Here is an 18,328-nt window from a genome sequence, read left to right as displayed (position 1 = left end):
TTATATGATCACAAGTATGAGGCAAATGTCCTCTCTTCTATCAACTCTTTAGTAAAGGGAGTAGAAGCAAAGAGAAGAAAAATCACAATACAGGGTGGAAGAAAGAGGTGTAATTAACAATCACACATGTGAATAGGAATGTGATGAATTAATAAAAGGAAAGCAGATACACAGTGGATTAGTAAGTAAAATGTGTTGTATTCAAGAAACACATCTGAATCACAAAGATTTATAGAGTGGAAATGAAGGACTAGAGCAAAACTTATCCTATTTCAGCTGAACTCAAAGCAGGAGTGGCAATCAATCGTGATTTTAGATAAGACTATGGTAAATGTAGATATGATAGATAAATAGGGAAATTATATTAGGCTTAACGGCACAAGAAATAGTGACTTAAAATCAATATTTAACACATTTGTATCAATAACAGTATCTAAATACTTAAAGAAAAACTTAATTAGAATGGAGAAATAGAAATAAAACTATAATCATAGAAGATCTTAATATACTCTTTTCAGACCAAGACAAATTTAATCAAAAGATAAATAAGGAAGAAGTTAAAGATTTGTTGTAAGTTCTAAGATTAGAACTTCAGAAAAAATTAGACATGAACTTTGACAGTTACCAAATGAGAACAGAAAGGAATTTACATACCCCCTCAATAGTAACCTAAAATCTTTAGAAAAACTGACCATGTCGTGGGATAGAAAGACCTGACCAAAAAGAAGCATATCATTTATTGATCATAACGCAACAAAAGTTGTATTAAATAAAAGACCTTTAAAGATGGTATTAAAAGTAAAAAACATTTTTAAAGAATTAGTGAGTACAAGAACAACTTCTAGAAACAATAGAATATGTCACTGAAGAAAACAATGAGCCAACATTCCAAAACCTGTAGGATACAGCTAAAAGCAATTTTGAAAGGTACATTTAAATCTTTAAAGGCATTCATAAAAAAATGAATAAGTCAGGAAATTAGGCATAAAAATTTAAAAAAAACCTGAAAAACAAAAAATAAAAAATCCCAACTAAATAATAAAATAGAAAAAATATATATAAAAGAACTAAACTTAAAAGTAATAAAATTGTAAGCAAAAAGATGAATGAACTGGTCCAAAAAAGGATCTAATTTTAAGAAAAAAAATAAAGATAATAGTCATCTAATTTGTTATTTTATTTTATTTTTTTCTTTTTCTGAGGCTGGGGTTAAGTGACTTGCCCCAGGGTCACACAACTAGGAAGTGTTAAGTGTCTGAGATCACATTTGAACTCAGGTCCCCCTGAATTCAGGGCTGGTGCTCTATCCACTGCGCCACCTCGCTGCTCCCTAATTTGTTTTTTTTTTTAAGAGAAGAAAAAAACAAACTATTAAGAGTGAAAAGGAGAACTCACATCAAGTAAAATTACCAGAAAGTATTTTGCTCAATTATAGCATATCACTAACAAAATTTTTAACTTAGAGGAAAAAGATGAATACTTACAAAAATATAAAATATATTTATATTTATATTTATTAAATAATAAAAGAACAAATAGATTACTTAATCCAATACAAAAAAAGAAATCATGCAAGCCATAAATGAAGTCCAAAAGAAAAAAAAGGCCAGGATCCGATGGATTCACAAGTTAATTTTATCAAACATCCAAAGTTTGATTAACTACAATGTGGCTTTAACTGTTGGCAATGAGAAGAAAAGATTTCTCCAATCTCTTTACAAGATCCAAAAATTGTCATGACATTTAAACCTGAGAAAGACAGAGAGAAAACTATGGACCAATATTCCTAATGACTACTAATGCAAAATTCTGGCTGGTTCCCTGCTGCCTGTGAGTTTGACACCTCTGGAATGAAGAGAGAGTAGGCCTAGGAGTCAAAAAAATCTGGATTCAACTCTTACCTCCTACACAAACTGGCTGTTAGATGTTGGACAAGAGAAATTAACCAGTGACTCAGGAAAATATCTAAAAGTATAAGGTATAGAACAAGTTTCTGCATTGGCAAAGAAAAAATTTTCCCCAGGAGTTCACTACAGTGACATAATCATAGGGCTGGTACTACTGAAAAATAAAAACAAAATCTTACATTTATATAGCAATTTCTTGTTTGATTTTTACAACCATCTGTCTGGTATGTGACAAACACTTATAAATACTTCTTGTAATACTCTACCTCTTTATGATTTTGCACTGAGGTTTTATTTTATTATTTTTCAATTAATAAGGATTTTTAAATTAATGTTTTCTCACTATCTAACTCTTCTTACCCTTTTATATATACAGTGAACAAATTAAAAACATAAATCTGAAAGATAAAGCTTTCAGTACACAAGTGGTCCAGAAGAACAAATTCCCAAATTGGCCATATTTTAAAAAATGAGTCAAATATGTTCTGAATTCTGGACTACCTTGGAATTAGTATATTAATCCGATTGTCTTTTTTTTTTTTTTTTAAAAGATATTCTCTACTTCCTAAAACATGGTAACCAGAATTGAACACTATACATCAGATGTGGTCTGAAAAAGGCAAAGACAATAGGATTAGAATTTGCTTACTTCTAAGTGCACTGGGTACTATTACACAATCTAAAATCCCATAAGGGTTTTTTGACTCTCATATTTACTATTGAAGAATTTGCTTTTTATTAAAACCCTGAGGACTTTTTTCAGGCCATTTTCAGCCTAATAACAGGTCTGTATCTTATATTAGTGAAGCTGATTTTGAAATGACTATGTGGATTTGCAGTATTGAACATCTGAGTTCCAGTTCTTCCTAGGACAGTTGATAACTGACATCAAGTCAGTCACTTAGTCATTCCAAGTCTCAGTTTCCATCTAAGTAAAATGAGGACTAATTTGCCTCATAGATTTGTTGTGGGATCAAGTGATAGAACAAATTGAAAAAAAAAAAAAAAACAGCAAACTTTAAAACACTACAGTAACGTTGGGCATTATCACTATTACTTTTGAAACCCAGGTCAGATTATATATTGATTTCTGTTGAATTTGAATTTCATCTTGTAAGATAAATCAAAGGTTTTAGATTAGTAGGATTGTTTTGAATTTTCTCATTGACTCAGTAGGAACTAAATTTCCCATCTAGTTTTATATCTTCTGAAAATTTGATAAGTATGCCATATGTGCCTTTACAAAGTCGCTGTTAAAAATATTAAATGGTACTAAACCAAGTATATATTACACAGGCTCTTTATTAGTAACTGCTTTAAAACTGAAATTGAATCAATAAAGACTACTCATTGGGAAAGTTTTAAATCAGCTTAATTATGCTATTGTCTAATCCTAATCTTGCCATTGTTTCCATAAGAATAGCAAGAATTTTTCAAATGCTTCAGAAAAACTTAAATTATTTATATCTATCTGTAACCTGATCTATCTGTAACCCTATCCCAAAAGGAATTAAGGTTAACCTGGAATGACCTGTTCTTGATGGAATGATGGAATGGATATGATCTTTGTAATCATAGCTTCTTTTTTTCTGGAATATTAATCCCTTTAATAATATTTTATGGATATTCTGTAAGTATTAAAATCACATTACCTATACTCAAGTTTGCAGACTTTATCATAAGATCATAGAATTAAGTTTAGTCCAGTACCCTGATTTTATAGATGCTCACTTTTTTATATTATTAAATAAATAACTTTTAAATTAAATAAAACAAATGACAATTTTTTTTTTTAACTTAATGACCTCCTACAACAGATGACCCCATTTATCCTCTCACTCTCTTCCTCACACTTTACAATCTGGCTTCTCACTTCATCACTCTATCAAAACTGTTTTTTCAAGTTACTAGTAATCATCTAATTACCAAATCCAATTTTCTTTTCACAACTGTCATTCTTCATGACCCCTTTGCAGCCTCTGACATCATTTATCACCTTTTTTTTTTTTAAAAATACTATCTCTTTCTAGGTTTTTGGGACACCATTCTCTCCTATAAAACCACTCTTCACTATCCTCTTAGTTAAATCCATGGAGGCTAATAAGATCACCATCATCTTCATGTTGATGATTTTCATCTCTTCTTATCCTGCCCTAAGTTCTCTGGTCTCACATCTTCAAATGGATGTCTCATAGACATCATAAACACAACATACACAAAAACAATTTTTTTTACTAATCCTTTCCCTTTTCTAACTTTCCTATTACTCTCTAAGGAAACACCACCCTTCAGGCTCATAACCTAGGCATCAGGCTCAATTCCTCAAAAATTCACCCTATATGCAATCTATTATTAAACCCTATTGTGTAACATCTTTTAAATATGCCTCTTTCTTCTCTGAGATTCCCAATAACAATGATGGTCCTCATCACCTCACTCTCAGACAAAAGCAACATTCTTCAATCCTCCATCAAGATAATTTTCCTAAAGTATTGGTCTGGAAATTTTTATCTACCTACTCAAGATACTCCAGTGGCTTCTTATCAAGAACAAGATCTAATATAAAAAGTTCTGTTTAGTATTCAAAGCCCTTATATCCTATTCTCTCACCTTTCCACTCTGTTTATATATCTTTCCCTGTTCTCCATCCCCTAATACTTTTCTATCCAGTTATCACTGGTCTCCCTGCTGTTTCATAGACACCTTTCTGTATCTCCTGGATCTGGACATTTTGTCCAGCTATTCCCCTTGTCTAAAATGCTCACCCTCTTCAAATTAGCCACTTGGATTCCTAATTTCCTTCAAGTCACAATTAAAATTCTACCTTCTATGAAAGGGTACTAAATTTTAGTACCTTCTGTTATTTATTTTGCATTTACTTATTTTGTATTTAGATTGCTGGTAAACATTTACTTGCTTACTACCTCATGAGCTTGTGACCTTAATTGATGACAGTGGCTATCTTTTACTCTTTTTTGCATCCTCAATGTCTGTGGCGTGTATGGACTAATAGGAGTATTATACCTCTCATGTGGTAGATGCAGAATCCATGTAATAAATAACAATGCTGCCAGTCAATATACTCCCATTTCCCGTTTTTTTTTTGTTAAAAATCAACCTGATCCCAGTAGGGTAATCCATATTTTAGTTTTAAATGTCTTTTAAATAGCCCTTTAAGGTTTGCAAAGCAATTTATTAAATGTTATCTCAATTTATTCTCATAACATTCCTGGTTATTTTTTTTTGTCTAGTTGAAATGTTCTCCCTCTATCTCTAAACACTACTGATTTCCCTAGTTTTCTTCAATTCTCAGCTAAAATTCCACCCTCTAAAGAAAGCCTTTACTAATCCTTCTTAATTCTCCTGCCTTCCCTCTCACAATTGCTTTCTGCTCTTCCTGCATGCATTTATTGACTTGTTGAATCCCCCATTAGACTGTGAGTTCCTTGAAAGCAGGAACAGTTATCTTCTCTTGGTACCCCTAGCACTCAGTATACTTCTGGCAGAAAATAGGTGCTCAATTGTTGCTGTTTTGCCCTTTGATTTTTAAAGCACACCAGGACATCAGAGAGGTGATGCCATAACATACAAGAGAAATGGATTTAAGTGAGGCAGGATTGTCAAGTCACCAGTCTCACTTTCTTCTTTGGAGCCACTGGGGTCCAGTGGCCAGATACAGATCAGAATGATTGCAAGTGGCCTTTATGTGCTTAGTAAATGTTTACTGAGTGACTGATAGCCTTTGAATATTTTTAATCTAGTACAGTGAATCTTCTTATCTTTTTCTGTCTTTAAAGACATTTCTATTTTCTTGCCCATCATTTCAGGGAATGGGAAAGGTGAAGTTCAAATGTGTTGGTTCCTCTGGTAACTGATGGAGACAAGAGTTTATTACACAAATCTTACACAATTTTCCCAATGGTTGTCTGTGTTACCTGTTCAGTTTCTTGCTTAATCAAGCTTGATATGTACTGGTTTAATAAGGACTCTTTGTCAAGCTTTCTTCAAACTTGTTTTTAATCTCTAATTTTTTTTAATGAGATCATTTGTATTGCTGCCTCATCTTTTTTGTAGCATAACTTTTTTCTGAGATTTTGCCTACCCCATAGAATTCTTCCTCGTAATAAACAAAAAGAATAAAGCAGAACAGACTGACAGAGGACCATATTCCATAGTGTGAATAACAGTTCTCATTTGTAGTCCATCAATTCTTTAATGTGTTTTATCATTTGTTGTCCAGGACCCACGTTTCAGTATTGGAATCAATTTGAGTTTCGTTGTTGTTGAGGGGCTATTTTAATCTATTTTTGTAATATATTTTAACTTAGTTTAAGAAATAACTCCATACCCATATAAACATACTTAATACTTTTTAAAGTGAATGACTATCTTTGTTATTATAAATTAAAAACTAAGGAAGAAGTCATGAATTTTACAAAGCATCTCACATTTAGGGAAATAGGTTTGTCTTATTAGATTATGATAAAGAGACTATAATTACCTTGACAGATTCCAGCAAACTCTTAGGAAAAAATCTCTTTAAACCAACATCCTTTCTGAAATACAAAAAGAAGTATATTAACAAATAACAATACTAGCTGAATAAATAAAATGAAAATCCTTCAAGGAAATTAAAACATATGAGTGCACATAAGGACAAAGGTACAATAAAATCAACAGTAACTTTTGGGACATGATAGATTGTGGTAAAAATTTCCAAATTATACAGAGAGAAAAAAAGCCCATAAAGTAGTAGAAATCACTTCAACCTGCATTGAAAATCTTCTTAAAAATGTATTATGGCATGTGCTAGAACAGAGGTTCTCAAACTATGTTCCGTGGGCCAAATGCAGCCCACTGAGGATGTTCATACGGCCTGACGGGTTATGGCAAATGGGCTGAGGGGCGGAGACAGAGTGTGAGCTTTTGTTTTTACTATAGTCTGACCCTCCAATAGTCTGAGGGACAGTGAATTGGCCCCCTATTTAAAAAGTTTGAGGACCACTGTGCTAGAAGATACTATATGATCAATTCTTGAATAAATATCTTAGAATAAGATTAATCAGCAAAAAGACAATCCCAACTATACAATGATTTAGATATAGCAGACTAAATAGCACTAGCACATATTTTGTATGCTCACAGAATCTCTAATTTAGAACTAAACAGAACCTTAGAGATGAGACTAGGGAGCTAAAAGAAGACTACAAATCCAGTTCACATCTATCATATCATAGTGGTTACTTAAAATTTCATTAAAAAATAAATTTCTAACACAAATTTAGATCATAAATAAGGCTAAGTACAGATCATAAGATCTAGAGTTTAAAAGATTAGATCTCCTTATTCTTTCAAAAAACTCAACTCAAAACCAGCAACTTCTTCAAGGAGTAAAGTCAATTAGAAGCCATTTTTTTCATGAAGTTAATTTACATACACAGAGGTCTCTGAAGGACAGTTCTGTGATAAATTGTCCTTTTTTGCCAAAAAGTCTTATTGATAGCTTAAAAGGAAATAAAGATAACAAAAATGAAATCATTTCCTCCCATGAAAAATAGAAAAAAAGCATGAATAATAACCATCACATTATAACAATAATAAAACAAATTAAATAAACATCAGAAATAGTTTAATATTATTTCACTTGATTCTTTCAAACTACAAAGCTGATACTGCTCTGCTACTAGCCACTAGATGGAACCTGTATGCAGAAAAGAACCACTTGATATATTTACTTTTTGCTGTTTTCAGAGACCAGTAGGAATAGAAAAATGAACAAGTTATAGAAAAGCAAAACAAAACTGGATAAAAGGATTTATGTTCTACTCTAAATTTATCTGCTTCTTACATTATACTTTTTGTAATGCTTGCTACATAATTAACACATTTATTTTCATCTTAAATTTTCTATATGGCAGTTATTGACATGTAGGTTCCCTCCAGATAACAATGCTGTTAGGGATGTTTCTTTCTGAGAATTGCCATGTATGCCATGTCAGCTGGTAAAATGGGCCCAGGAGGTAAAAAGGGGCTTGACCTCTGAGGCAGGAGGTTGTGTCTGACAGAAGTTAAAGGAATTGCTAATAGATTCCTTGAGATGGGAAGAGGCGTGTCCTCTTGCTAGATCTCCTCCTGGGAGCACTAATTCCAGGTGTCTCCCTTCTGTGGATCCATCTCTGCAGTGCTGAAGTAGGCTGGGCCCAGAGTAATCCCGGAAGAGAGTAAGTATAAATAGCCAGCTTTGAGTCCAACTCAGAGAGAGATGCAGGCACACATATGCACACTTGTTCTTGGACTCTTTTGTTCTTACTTCCTGCTAACCCTTGCTGAGATTACCAATAAAGAAAGGCTGTTTTGCAGCTCACGAGCAGCTCATCTTCATGTGTATCCAGGGATATCCTGAAAACTGGTATATATGGCCCCAACAGTCTAGAATTGTGTGCATGGATGATCAGACACAAATGTATTCTTTGTTAGCCTTCCTAGCACTAGTTACACTTTCACTCATAATGTCTGATACTGTTTGTGGTGGGAGTAAAATAAAAACACTCTGCTTCCCACTGCTACAACCAGACTCTTCCTCTACTATCATTACTTAAGACACCCTTCCTTCCTTGAGGTTCAAACTATTCAAATTTACCAACCAATCTGGATATTGATGGTTGTTATTAATCAACCTTTATAACTTCTCCTCCTTTCCTCAGTGAGTTCAAGGCCTGGCTCATGGACTTTCTTGAGGGTGTCCACTCACAGTAAGGGAATTCAACATCAGTTTAGGGTGGGAAATTGTATATAAGGTAATGGCTCTTAGTGTTACATAAATGATAAGTGTTTGGGGCAGGCTTTGAACTTAGCTATTCCTGATTCCAAATTTAGCACTTTTATTCACTGAGCCAAGCAGTTGCTTCCAAAACAGAATGCAATTGTCCTAATTCTCCAATTCTAAAGTCTAAGTACAGAATAAAAGATTGATATGTTGATGAACTTATTGTCAATAATTTCTATGACTATGAGAATAAGAAAAATCCTAAGGATTTATGTAATAAAATAGCTCATTTTTCTATAGCACCTTACTATTTTTAAAGTGTTTTACATATAATGTGATGTAGTTAGTAATGCACATCGACATTTTTTAAAGGTATAAACTGAGGCTTAATGAGTTAAAATGACTTGTTATTACACAGTAATGGCTAGCAATGAGCTAACATTTATTTTAAGGTATACAAAGACTTGCCTCAACTGGCCCTCACAACAATCCAAAGAAACAGATTCTGTCTTACTTAGAGATAACTCTTACACACGAGGAGATTAAATGACTGGCCTGGGATCACAGAGCTCCTAAGTGCCAGATGTAGGATTTGAACTCCAAATATCTCTCACTCCAAACTTCATGCTCGATCCCCTTTACCAGGGGGATCTGGGTTAGAGCCTGTGTCTATGTGTCAGACTGTTCATCAGAGCAGCATTTTATAACTATTATAAGTAGATGTTCTTTCCATTACACCACAATGTTTCAAAGTATTTTTAAACTAATTTTTATTAGTTCATCCACACTATACTTGCATGTATAGATGCTCTTTCTCTGTCATGTATTCTATGTCAATGAGGACAAAGGTATAAATCACTTAAACAAGTAACCTGAAGATATGCACAGACTTTTTAGGATCTCAGATAACCGCCTAAGGTGTCACATTCCAAGTGTTCAGTGGATTCTTATTATAGATATCTAAATTAAAAGACTCTCAGGAAACAAGACAAGGCATACATGGAGTTGCCCTGTTTGTATTATAAAGTCACCTTCATCTCTGCTTAAGCAAAGCATCTGACAGTGCTTTATAACATACATTGTTCTTTTTGGTAGGTTAGCCATTGCAAAGGAAAACCTTCCTTTGGGACATAGAAATGAAAAAAAAAAAATCTGTATGTCCCACTCTTAGATAACTCAGCAAAAGAAAACCTAAATATACCAAACTAGTAAGGAAAAAGATGATCATCCATGATAGAAAAAAAGTAAATTATACTTTATTTTACACATAGCAGATGCTTTTAAAAGTGTTGCTGAATTGATTTTACATATGCCTTTTTACCAGATGAGTTCTAAGATTGCTTTTTAGCCTTACCTTCCTAAATTCCTATGATTAGTGGTAGATTAAATTTAAGAATAGTTTATGTTTCAAAGATTTATTTCTGAATTAGTTAGAATGCATTTCTCTTCTTTCCACTACCATAAAAGTTAGAAATGTAAATATAGACTTGTTCATAAAATTAGATTTTTCCCATTTCTCAAAAAACAATTCAAAGTAAATAGCCCTGAGTAATTCTGAGTTCTAAGTCCTCAAATCAAAGGTTCAGACTCTGGGACGTAGATAGTTCCTGTGGTATATTGCCATTGTTATACAACATACAGTTAACATTTGCATGCCATATTTCCCTACCTGATGTCTTTAAACACACCCATGCCTCATCTAATTAATTAATTAATTTTTACTGAGGCAATTGGGGTTAAGTGACTTGCCCAGAGTCACACAGCCAGGAAGTGTTAAGTGTCTGAGACCACATTTGAACTCAGGTCCTTCTGACTTCAGGGCTGGTGCTCTATCTACTGCATCACTCATCTCCCTCAATTTAAAAAAAAATTCAGCAAAACTCCTTGAGTAAGCTTTTCACTTAGTTTTAGACTCACTGCAATCTGGCTTCTGAATTCGTTGTTCAAGTGATATAGTTTTTTTCTAAAGTCACTGCTGCTTTCTTAATTGTCAAATTTAATGCCCTTTCCTAATTCTTCATCCTTTACTACTCCTGACCACCTCTTGGATATTGTTTCTTCTCTTAAGGTTTCATGGAATGCTCTCTCCTGGTTCTCTCATCATACTCACCAAGGATAGGCAACCTTTCTGAGTTTCTATTTTAAACCTATACCATCCTGCTTGCTGATTTCATCAGCTCTCATGAATTAATTATCTCTCTCTGTAGATGATTTCCAGATTTCCATAATCAACCCCAACCTTTCTCTTGATCTCTAGCCTCACATTTTCAACTGACTTTTAGATATCTCAAAAAGGATCTTCCAATGACATCTCAAACATGCCCAAAACAGAACTCAGAACTCATCTTTCCCTACAAACCCAACCTTTTATTGTTAAATACACTACTAACCTATTAGCCATCCAGACCTGAAATCTCAGGGTCATCCTTGATTCCTCTCTTTTGTACTTGTCTTCCATATTTAATTAGTTGCCAAGTCCTGTCCATTCTATCATCTCTCATACACATTCCCTTCTACTCATTAAAACGGCCACATTACTGTACTGTGCAATTTTTAAGTCTCCCCCCAGATCAATATATTTTATACTAAAATGCAAAATCATTTTCCTAAAGTAAAGGCTCGACTATGCGACCATCCCCTATACTTCTCCTTCACATTCTTTTGTGTGGATTACTTCCTGTAATGTTCTGTTCTCTAAATTGTAATCATTCTTTGGGAGCAGATTTCTTGGGGAGCTTCTGGAGGCAGCCTTGTCTTCAGTTTCAATAATCACCTCAAATGCAGCCAGGAGTTAAAGTCCAAATCCTTTATTGTCTCTTCCAAAATCTTATCTCCTTTACTTGGGTCTCAGTTAGTTTTCTGGAGGCCTTCCTCTCTCCTTGGTTCCTGAGAGCTCTTGTCTGAATGTCTCCAGCCAGGACAAAGGTAGAAGTGGGAATGAATCTTGACTTTGAATCTCCTGAAGTTCCCTTGAAGTTCTCTGAAGTTCTGCAGAAGTTCTGAGAGCTTCTTGCTTATATGTCCCACACTGAGTATACACCAATCATTAAATCACGAGGAAACCATTATTTATTGTAGGATTAAATCAACGCTAAATTAGATTTAACCACTGACTCCTCAATTCCACTCAGTATCTTGTTTCAAGTTTTGCCCTATAACATCTCCTTGTAGGGTCAGATTAATCATATTGAACCATGCAAAATTAGATAATTATTGTTTCTATTCACTCCAGTGAATAGACTTAGCACCTTGTAAGAATCCTAACAACTCCCCACATTTACAATCTTCTTATTCTTTGCTCCTCTCCCAAATATACTATAATTTGAGCAATGTCTACCTTTTTACTATTCCTCCAGCTCCCAATTTTGTGCCTTTTCACTCCCATGGCTAGAATGTTCTCCATCCTCAATTCTGCCTCCTTGTTTCTCTGATATTCTTCAAGATTCTCTTTACATCCCATCTTCTGAAGGAAGTAATTCCATGCCCCTTGCCCATTCCTTTTACTCTTATTGCTTTTCTTCTTAGGTTATCTTACACACATAGGCACACACACACACACCACCCATATAAATTTATGCATTTATAGATATCTTGTATTTAAATAGTCATTTTTTTTGAGTGCCATCTTTGTCATTAGAACGTGAGATCCTTCAAGGCAAGAAACATTTTCCCTGGATCACAAATGACTGGCATAGTATCTGGCACATATTAAGTCAATGTTTACTGCCTGATCAACTTACCACTTCAAGATGTATTTAAACATCTGTATGTTCCACTTTTAGAAAATAATTTTCTTAAAACAATTTTGTGAAGTGGGTGTTCATAGCACACTATTTTAACAAATAAGGAAACAAGGGCTTAGCAATTAAAATGGTCTGCTTGTCTCAGAGCCCAGGTAAGTGAAGAACAGTATCAAACACAAGTCTGATGACTTTAGTTTCAAGACTGACAGGAACTCAAGATAAAGTTAGTAGCAAAGAGCTGGGACTAGTTCTGATACCTGATTTAATGAAGAGAGAGTAAGGTACAATCAATACCTCACTCAGAAAGGGATATCAGTCACAAGTTAAAACTTCCTCAGCAGAGGACAGGATATGGAGGGAGAACTTAAAGTGTCTGTAGGAATGAAGAACAGACAGAATGAAGGAAGTGATTCCTGAGGAAAAGCAGATATCCATCCATGGCTTAAGCAGAATTGATGTCAATATTAGAAAAAGGTTTAGGCAGAAAGATATTGATAATAGGGGAGGATTCCAATGGAATGAACCAGGAAAAATTGCTCAGATGGAAAGTGAGATGTCAATGAAAGAAAATGCTTTAAATAACAGTGAAGTAATGGTGTAACAGCCTTTGTAAATCAGAACTGCTACTGTGTAAAGTAAGAAAAGCCTCTCTAATTCTAAATAGAAGCTCTTTTTGTTACTAATCTCAAAAGTCTTTTCCCTAACCAGTCTTCTAAAAGGCAAATTGCACCAGGTTACAGCCAGACATACTCTTTGCACATTCATGTGTATGTGTGTGCCACAAGTCTGCATACTTCTTAAATTCAAAAGGGGGAAATATTTTAAAACACCAATGATTTAATTGTATTTTAATGTATGCTTAATTCTTGGGACCTATCACAACTCAATTATACCTTTCACAAATTGAAGTTAATGTAATCCTGAGGTTTCTATTTATATGCACTTCTACTAATAAACTTTCCTATTTTGTTTTTATATTTCTTACATTCTTTGGCTATTTAAATTTTCTTTTTTTTTCCCTTTCTAGTTTTTAGACATTTCCACCAAAATACCTTTCAAAGGCTTACTTCTCTATATCCTTATTGCCATCACACCATTGATATTAAAAGTTTACATCCTGATTAAAGAAATAAGAACTCCCTTCTAGGTTTAGCCTGAATATGGAATATTAATAACATACCAACAACATACTTTCTATCCAGGTGCCATTTTAATTTTTCTACTCTGTGCTCTCTTACACACTTACACATACATACACAGATGTTAACATGGCTGTAAAACTATGTTAATAAAATCAAAGAAAGAATCTTTATGAAATTATTTGTATGAAATTTCTTCCCAGATTCACAAATGTGCATGTACCTATGTCATTTTCCATGATGGAAAGAAGAATAGTTACTGGGGAAAAATTGATTTAGTGTCAGAGCACCTGGGTGCAAACTCTGATTCTATTCCTCATTTAGCGTGGTATAAGTAGAAAGAGGATTCAATTGGCTCAAACCTGAGTTTGAATCTAAGTTTCATCACTTACTTTCCTGGATGACTTTGGGCAATTCAACCTCTCAGAGCCTATTTCTTCATCTGTAAAAGGAGGGTATTGGACTAAATGACTTCTGTGTCCCTTCCAGCTATAAATCTGTGATCCTATAACCATATGCTTTTGTGACTTTGGGAAATTCTTTGTTAGGAAAACAAAAATAGAAATTCCTTAGCCTACAAATTCAATTTGCTGCTAAACTTCCCTTGGAATTTTTATCTTATACTCTTGAATAATATACTATATTTATGTGAATAAGTCAATATATATACACATGTGTGTATGTATACTAATATATGGACATGTAACCACTAAAGACAAAGACAACTTTGATTCTGTCTTTCATGATTATACATTATTTTTATCTTCATCTATTCTTCCTCCCAAACTCAGACACCTCAATCTTTGCCAGCTAAAATTAAGCAACTGTTCCAAGACCAGTTTAACATCATCTCTCCTTCAATAACCCTGCCATTCATGAAAATATTTCCCTCCTGTACCCTAAGATAGCACTCTGTATCTCAACCAGGAAGATTAAATAATGTTCCTTCTTTTTCTATTTCTAAAGTGAAATTCTTAAGGTTGCATTTTTGGTGAAACTTTCCTCCTACAGTCTTTATTAATAAGACTTGGCTCTCAGTATAATTAGACCCTGCTGGTAAAAGAGGAAGTATACGTTTTGGTTGTCTCTAGAGTACAGAACTAGGGCAAATGGGGGAGGAAGGGTTATAGAAAGGTAGATATGGGGCTAAATTAGAAACTCCTAATGATCAGATATCATCCACAGAGAGAAATCTGCTGCTTGGAAAGCAGTATGTCCCATGTAACTACCAATATTCAAATAAAAGTAGAATAACCCTTTGCAAAAGATTATATAAACATGATTCCTGAATTAGGAAGATAGATATATTAAACTATATTCTAAAGCCTCTTCCAAGAAAGATACTATGGCCTATATTTAAATTTAACTTATTAGTATATGTGCTACATAAAAGGCATTTCACAAAAGCAGAAATTGTGCAAGTGCTAATATTTATAGACAGCAAACATTTACTATTTGCTGAATGACTGAACAAATGAGTGATTTTTTTTTTTTTTTTAGGGGCTGAAGCAATTGGGGTTAAGTGACTTGCTCAGGGTCACACAGCTAGGAAGCATTAAGTAAGTCAGAAACTTTAGGGCTGGTGCTCTATCCACTGCACCACCTAGCTGCCCCTGAGTGAATAAACTTTAAACCTAGCTTTTCAGCTATACTGTCAATAGGGAAGAAATAATACTAAACCAATATAAAACATTTTCAAAGAATATTTAATCATCCAATGAATTATAATATAAAGCAACTCAAATGAAATGATCAGAATACTAAAAATTAAAGTTTTATAACGTAGCTTCAAAAGTTAAGGGAGAAATAAATTTAAAGCAATCTTGTTTTTACAATTAAAAAAAATACCATAATATTAACTATAAACTAAAACTACCATTGTTGTATTAGTTTTTTTTGGTATTTTTCTTCATCAGGAGTTCTATGGAGTTCATCTCTGAAGACTAAAAACCAAAAGATGCTGAATGATCTGTGTAAATTGGTCTGCTGTCCCCAGTACCTCATCTCCTCAATTCCCAAAACTATAATTGATATATCTGCTTTATTTTTAGCCCAAGCCTTCGGTGACACTGTATATTCTCCTCAAGAAATAGAGCCCTGAAACTAATGTTCCTAAGGTATACTTCTCTTCAATCTACACAGAAAGTATAGAGAAATCCTATTTAAATTGAGAATATGAAAGGATAAAATTAAGTCAATGGTTAATAACTTTTAAGAAATGGTTTAATTATGCTTAAAATCTCAGTTTTCTCATATATGAAATGCAGACGAATATCTGTTTCACCTAATTCAATAAGGCACTTGAATGAAGTGTCAAACTATAAACTACTAATAAATATAAGCCATCATGGCTATTTTGGAAATACAAAATCTTGAAATTGAAAGAAGATTTAAAAGGTTATTTAAATCAACAAAAACCTGAACAGGTATTCCTTTACCACAGAGTACCAAACAGGCAGTGGCACCTGACCAGATTAAAATTTATTTGTGAAATATTTAGTAGAATAAACAAAAACACAATAGAACACAAATGGTTTTCTACCTGTGTACTTAATCATGTAGTTTTCTACATATGTACATATGTAGAATTATTATTATGTATTATCTACATAACATAATATATTATGTTAATATGTAATTTTCTAAAGCAACAGGGATTATTATGTATGGTTTTCTGAATTTGACAGCACTGTTTTACAAATAAATTGTCCCTAAAAAGTGGTATTTATCTTCTAATTAGTATCTATCAGAGGTATTGTAAAGATCAAATCAGTTAAGCATTCCAAAAACCATGACATACTAAATGCTAGTCATAATTATTATTATTGTTAGATCTCTAATGATATGGAATCCAATTCTTCAAGAATCTACATTCTATCATAGTAGAAATTCCATTTACTGAAACTGACCATAATTTTTCTAAAGAAAATGTTTGAAAATTGCGGTGGATAAAGAATTCATTATCCACAGTAAACCTAATGATGAGCTTCGTTAAAATTGGAGAGACATACCTCTGGATCAACCACAAAGTCTTCATTGACAGAATTAGACTAAAATCTTTTATGGTTTGATACAATATATGATAGCTTGGTTATCGTGCAAGTGGTTCTTTGAGCATTTAGAATCATCTTGATAGCATAATATTGCATCAAAACAAAACCTTAGTGGATGGGGAAACACACTACATCCCAAGTATTTATAAAGAAGACTATTAAGGCTTAAGGTTAGACAGTGTTTCTTATTTTTTTGCCTCAAAACACTTATTTATCTTTTTTCCAGAGATCTTAAATTTAAGAAAATATAAAGAGAGTAAAGCTAAAGTGGCTTTGTTACATTACTCTGAGAGTTGTGATACAATCATTTTAAATTTGCCAACTGCATCTCAGGTATCATAAGTATTTACAAAATTTTTTTAAAATATAAGGCCATATAGTCAAAGAACTAAACAATCTTGAATTAAATAAATCAACAACAAATATTACTAAAATTATATGCTCATTCATTATAAATTTGAAGATACTGAAATACACATATAGCATATATATAGCACTTTGTGTCATTTACATTACAGTCATCCATTCAACATTCACTTTGTAAGCATTAGAACTATTCACTACGCACCTAGCCTAGTGTCAGATGCTGGGGATACAAAGACAAAAGCAAAAAACAAAAACAAAAAAAAACAAAAAAAAAAAACCTGTGGTCTGTTGGGGTTTATATCCAAAGAAGACAGCACATTCATATAAAAATATTTACAAAATAGAAACAAAGTGAGCAAACATCATATAACAATAATGTGTATGAATATTTTAATCTTCTTTATTTGATTATAAATTCTTTGAGAATCAATGTTTTATTCTTTTATGTATCTACCATAATTTACAATGGTGCTTGATTATCTTAAACATAGCAGGTGCTCAAAAGATTTTTTTCAAGGAAGCAATTTGCATACAACACTTTCCAAAGTATTCCAATTTTGAGGCAGGTATGGGAATAACAATAAATGTAATTAAGAGACCTGACTTGAAAAGTTGGCTTAAAGATCACTAGCTCAGTAATCTGCAGCATATAATACTGTCAATCATTCTGTCGTCTTGGATATTATATTCTCTTCTATACATTTTTGCAACATTGTTTTCTTTTAGTTCTCCTAATCTTGGAAAGTTCCTTATGTATTTTCTTTCCTGGAACATCCATCTTCTTCTTTCAACTTTAATTATTCCTATATCCAAAAGTTCTATTTGTTTGCCTTTTTACACTCTCTCAGTGACCTAATAAGTTCACATAGATTCCCTTGCTATCTCTATATTCTTTCTTCAACTCTATCACACCAACTGGCAAATTCTGAATTAGATGAATGAAGATTCCTCCAAGCACAATACGTCTAAAACAGAACTAGTTATTATCCCCGCTCCCCAAACCAATTCCAAATTTATCTAATTCTGCTAAAGTCACCATCAAGCTTTCAATCACACAGGTTAGCAGACTTGGAGGCATTTTTGATTCCTCATCCTCTTCACCCCAAAATATGCAATAGTCAAGATTCATCAATGCTATCTGTACAATATCCCTTCCATCTCTCACACACCTAGAATCCTACTTCAGGACCTCATCATCGTTTACCTGAGCAGCATCTAAAATGAGTTTCTCCAAGATTACCCACTATCACCATTACTATTCAATATAGTACTAGAAACGCTAGCCTTGGCAATAAGAGCCGAGAAAGAGATTCAAGGAATTAGAGTAGGAAATGAGGAAATCAAACTATCACTC

General features: G+C 33.3%; 1 protein-coding gene across 12 annotated transcripts in view; it reads right to left on the bottom strand.

Moving 5' to 3' along the window:
• Nucleotides 1-18,328, bottom strand: part of PTK2 (protein tyrosine kinase 2) — a 380,904-nt gene that overhangs the window by 175,018 nt on the left and 187,558 nt on the right. For all 12 annotated transcript variants that reach the window (XM_074264715.1, XM_074264671.1, XM_074264680.1 and 9 more), the window contains one exon: nt 6,409-6,463. In XM_074264715.1, the coding sequence (XP_074120816.1) occupies nt 6,409-6,463 (55 nt within the window). The remainder of the gene's footprint in view (nt 1-6,408; nt 6,464-18,328) is intronic.

The sequence above is a fragment of the Sminthopsis crassicaudata genome, chromosome 1, assembly GCF_048593235.1.
Source record: "Sminthopsis crassicaudata isolate SCR6 chromosome 1, ASM4859323v1, whole genome shotgun sequence".
Taxonomy (NCBI): domain Eukaryota; kingdom Metazoa; phylum Chordata; class Mammalia; order Dasyuromorphia; family Dasyuridae; genus Sminthopsis; species Sminthopsis crassicaudata.
This window is presented reverse-complemented; position numbering and strand designations above follow the sequence as displayed.